At 45.3% G+C, this 3,842-nt stretch overlaps 1 protein-coding gene across 1 annotated transcript in view; it reads left to right on the plus strand.

Moving 5' to 3' along the window:
- Positions 1–6: 6 nt before the first annotated feature.
- Positions 7–3,842, plus strand: part of PIP4K2B (phosphatidylinositol-5-phosphate 4-kinase type 2 beta) — a 27,782-nt gene continuing 23,946 nt past the window's right edge. Inside the window, exon 1 of the mRNA XM_006925123.3 lies at positions 7–154. Coding sequence (XP_006925185.2) covers positions 134–154 — 21 coding nt within the window. The 5' untranslated portion in view covers positions 7–133. The remainder of the gene's footprint in view (positions 155–3,842) is intronic.

A 3,842-nucleotide genomic window follows, 5' to 3' on the forward strand; every position in this document is an offset into this window, starting at 1 on the left:
GTCCAACTGCACCAGCACCACGGCGGTGGCGGTGGCGCCGCTCAGCGCCAGCAAGACCAAGACCAAGAAGAAGCATTTCGTGTGCCAGAAAGTGAAGCTATTCCGGGCCAGCGAGCCGATCCTCAGCGTCCTGATGTGGGGGGTGAACCACACGGTAACCAGCTCCCCCGCGCTCTCCCACGCCTCCCGCCGCCCCGGCCCTCGCCCCGCGGGCCCTGCCAGTGACGCCTGCAGCCCCTCGCCAATCCACTTGCACGCCCACCCGACCCTTGCACGCCGTCCCGGCCGTGTGTGCACTCCCCGCGCGCCACGCGAGGCCTGATGTCTTCGTGGTAGCCGTCGCCGCCTCCCTTTCCCTCCAGCCCCTCTGGCTTCCTGCGTCTGGTACGCTCGTTTCGGGCCGCCCCTGCACTCGGAGGGAAGGCCTGGGTGCGGTGGAATCGCTTGCATCCCCTCTCCCTCTCTCACCTCACCCTGTTACATGTGTTTCCCCCCTTATTCCTTATAACCCGCTGCCAGCTCACTGTCCAGTTGACAGGGCACGTGGTATTAGCCTGCCTGACTATTCCTCTGTTTCTGGTCGTTTGGTTGGTTTGGTTGCTCAAAGTTTCCCACCCTCTAGATCTCCTTACCCCTGACTATGGAACTCCTCTCTGGTTTCCCTTTTTTCTTCTTGAACAAGATGTATCAACTGAAGAAGCACAGGCTTCTTTGAACTACAGACTCTTTACCAGGGTCTTCCCGGGTTAGGGAGAAGAGAGAATGTAACCATTTGAGAGAAGGTGAGGCCTGATTATAAAGACTATTCATAGTAGAAATAATGTGTCTTCTTGAATTCTCCTATGGTGTTTACGTCAAAGATGTGGACTTCTCATTTATTGAGCCTTCTATTGTATGGTCGTGAAGAGTGTGATAATGGTTGGTAATTAGGATTGAGAAAGAGGTCCCTGGCTCCTTGGGGTGCTTTGAGATTGTCCAACAGCCCCTGTCAGGAAGTTGGGAGCCCTACACAGTGTTTGAGCTGGCAGACTTCATGTCCTGTTTGTTTAGGGTCTTCTTCCTCTTGTAGCTACTTGCTCCTTGCATTCTGACAAATTCATTGTGAGTCCCTACTCCAGGAATTAGCAAAGGTGGTAAAAAGACCTCGAACACCCAACTTCACCAACTAAAAGTTTGGAATGAGATAGATGAAGCCAATGGCTTAGGTTTCCTTTGGATTTCAGTTCTTTAGTCTCCCTGACTTTTCCGAGCACATGAAATTGCCCATGAGACCAAATGATGGCAGAGAACTCTGTGGCCAGCAAGACTTTTTGCTTTGCTTTGGTAGAGGAGTCTTTGGCTGGATATTCAGGAACCATAGTCTGAGCCAGGGTTTTAGATCTTTACAGAAAAGAACTTGTGTATGGTGAGGTCTTTGTTGGTTTCTTGGTCTTGGGCAGGTTACAGTTTTTAGTACTGAGGTGAGGTTCCTGGCCAGGATAAAGAATATCACTGGTTTAATGCCCAGACCTCTGGGAGCTGCTTCAGGCCAATAGTCTAGCAGAATTTGTTCCTCCTGCTTCCTGCTGCCTCAGGGGTCATTTTGACAACATTACAAGAAAAACTGGGTCATCAAAATGTGAACCCTGTGTCCCTGCCTAGAAGTCAGTCCTTGATTTTGTTCTGTAGCCTGCTTCTCACTAGAAAGCATCCTGTCTGTTCAGAGAACTGGTAGAGGTCCAAGAATCAGGAATATTACAGCTAGCCAGAAGGGACCTTGGGCCCCTTACTTTAAACATGAAGAAATGGAGGTCTGGGTGAAGGATTAGCTCACTTGTGGTCACATCGAAAGATGCAGCTCATTGTCTAGCACTGCAGGCTATACTGGCCAGTGGTGGTGCTTGAGTGACAGATCTCATTTTCTTTGCCTCCTGTGCCTTATCCTATCTCTCAGCCAAGTGCCAGGACAGTTGGGAATTATGGTCTTGTTAAAAAACCTGAATGTGTGCCCAAGTGTGCGTGCCTATGGATGCCAGTCCATGGGAGTGTATATGGTACTTGATTTTCTGATAGGCAGATAATCAATCTGCTCAGATGCGGGCATCAGGTGGGAGCCTCTGAATGGCAGATGGATAGGTATCTCTGATTCCTACTCTGTTGGATTAGGCAGTCACTTTAAGAAAGTTTGTTTGAGGGCTAGCTGGAGGGGCATTGACTTTAAGCAAGAACCATGCCTCTGGGCATAATGGGCAAGCGCCTCAGGGGAAATGCTCTGGGCACCACTGCCCTGGACAGGCTGAGCTTCAGAGGTCAGTTAGTCCCAAGTTTTATTGCTTCAACTCAGCATGTAATAAGTCTAGTATTTAAAGGTCCCCATCTTGGAAATGGAGACATCTCCCCAGAAAAAATGTCTAAAAATCTTATAATTCTCTAGAGGGTCAAGACCACATAGTTCTTGGTGGATTGCTAGCCTTTGTTGGAGATTACCTTACTTCAGAAGCCCACTGTTGCAACTTTTTGCAATCTAAGGTTTCAGATATCACCTTTTTTTAAAAAAAATTCTTTAGTTTTTCACCCGCTTAGGCCATAATGGTCAATGGTTGCTGGTGTTTGTGATATGAAGGATGGATATGTCTCTGTCTATAGCAAAATTAGTTACTATGTCATGAGGTGATTGATTTACTTCTAGGTGGGAAAAGAGCCCTTTAAGCTCAGCCTTGTCACATGAGCTGCTCTCCTGGAAAGGATGCAGCTTATGGACTTGATAAAGAAAGGCTGTGTAGGAAACAGGGAGAAAAATCGGAAGACTTTGGATCTTTCAGGGGGGAACTAATAAAGAGAAGAAACCAGTGTTTTAGTGAATGAAAAAAGTTCAGAGGGTCTGTCTGGAGTTAGGGAAGAAATGGCCTCAGAGAGGGGCGTGGAGACCAGAGGAGGAAGGCCTGGTTTGATAACCAGTTGGCTATTTTAGGAACCAGATGTGTGTGAAGCCTTGCGCAGGTAGGAGCAGTTGATGGTAACTATATTTAACCATTTGGGAAGCTGCAAGACTTGTTCTTCAAAGCAACTGCACCTTTTCCATTTCCACCAGTCGTGTGTGTGTGTGTGTGTGTGTGTGTGTGTGTGTGTGTGTGTTGGGGGTGGGGGGGTTCCAGTTTTTCTACATCCTTGTTATTGTCTTTTATTATAGCCATTGTAGTGGGTGTGAAGTGTTATCTCATTGTCATTTTGTTTTGTGTTTCCTTGGTAACTAATGATGTTGAACATCTTTTCATGTGCTTATTGGCCATTTGTATATTTTCATTGGAGAAATGTCTATTAAGATCCTTTGCCCATTAAAAAATTTTTTTTGCCTGTTTTTTAATTGGGCTGTTTGTCATTATTATTGAGTTGTAAGAGTATTTTATATAAGTCCTTTATCAGATATATGATTTCACAAATATTTTATCCCATTCTGTGGGTTGTCTTTTTCACTTTCTTGATGGTTTCATTTGAAACTCAAGTTTTTAATTTTGATAAAGTCCAATTTATCTATTTACTTTGGTTGGTTGTGCTTTCGGTGTCATATCTAAGAAGGTTTTGCCTAACCGAAAATTATGAAGGTTTTTTTCTACATTTTCTTCTAAGAAAAACTCAATATAGTTTTAGCTCTTACATTTAGGTTTATAATCCAGTTTGAGTTCATTTTTGTATATGATGTGAGGAACACATTCATTCTTAAGTCTGCTTATTTCTCTCCCACATTCTACCTTCATGCTGTCCACGCATTTTCTTTGCTCAGTGCAATTTCCTTACTTGCCTTTTTCTCTTGCCCTGCTTCTTTAAAAATCTTTAGTAACTATTTCTGCCCTAGTGAGGCCTTT

This window comes from Pteropus alecto, unplaced genomic scaffold (assembly GCF_000325575.1).
Source record: "Pteropus alecto unplaced genomic scaffold, ASM32557v1 scaffold98, whole genome shotgun sequence".
NCBI classification, from domain to species: Eukaryota; Metazoa; Chordata; class Mammalia; order Chiroptera; family Pteropodidae; genus Pteropus; species Pteropus alecto.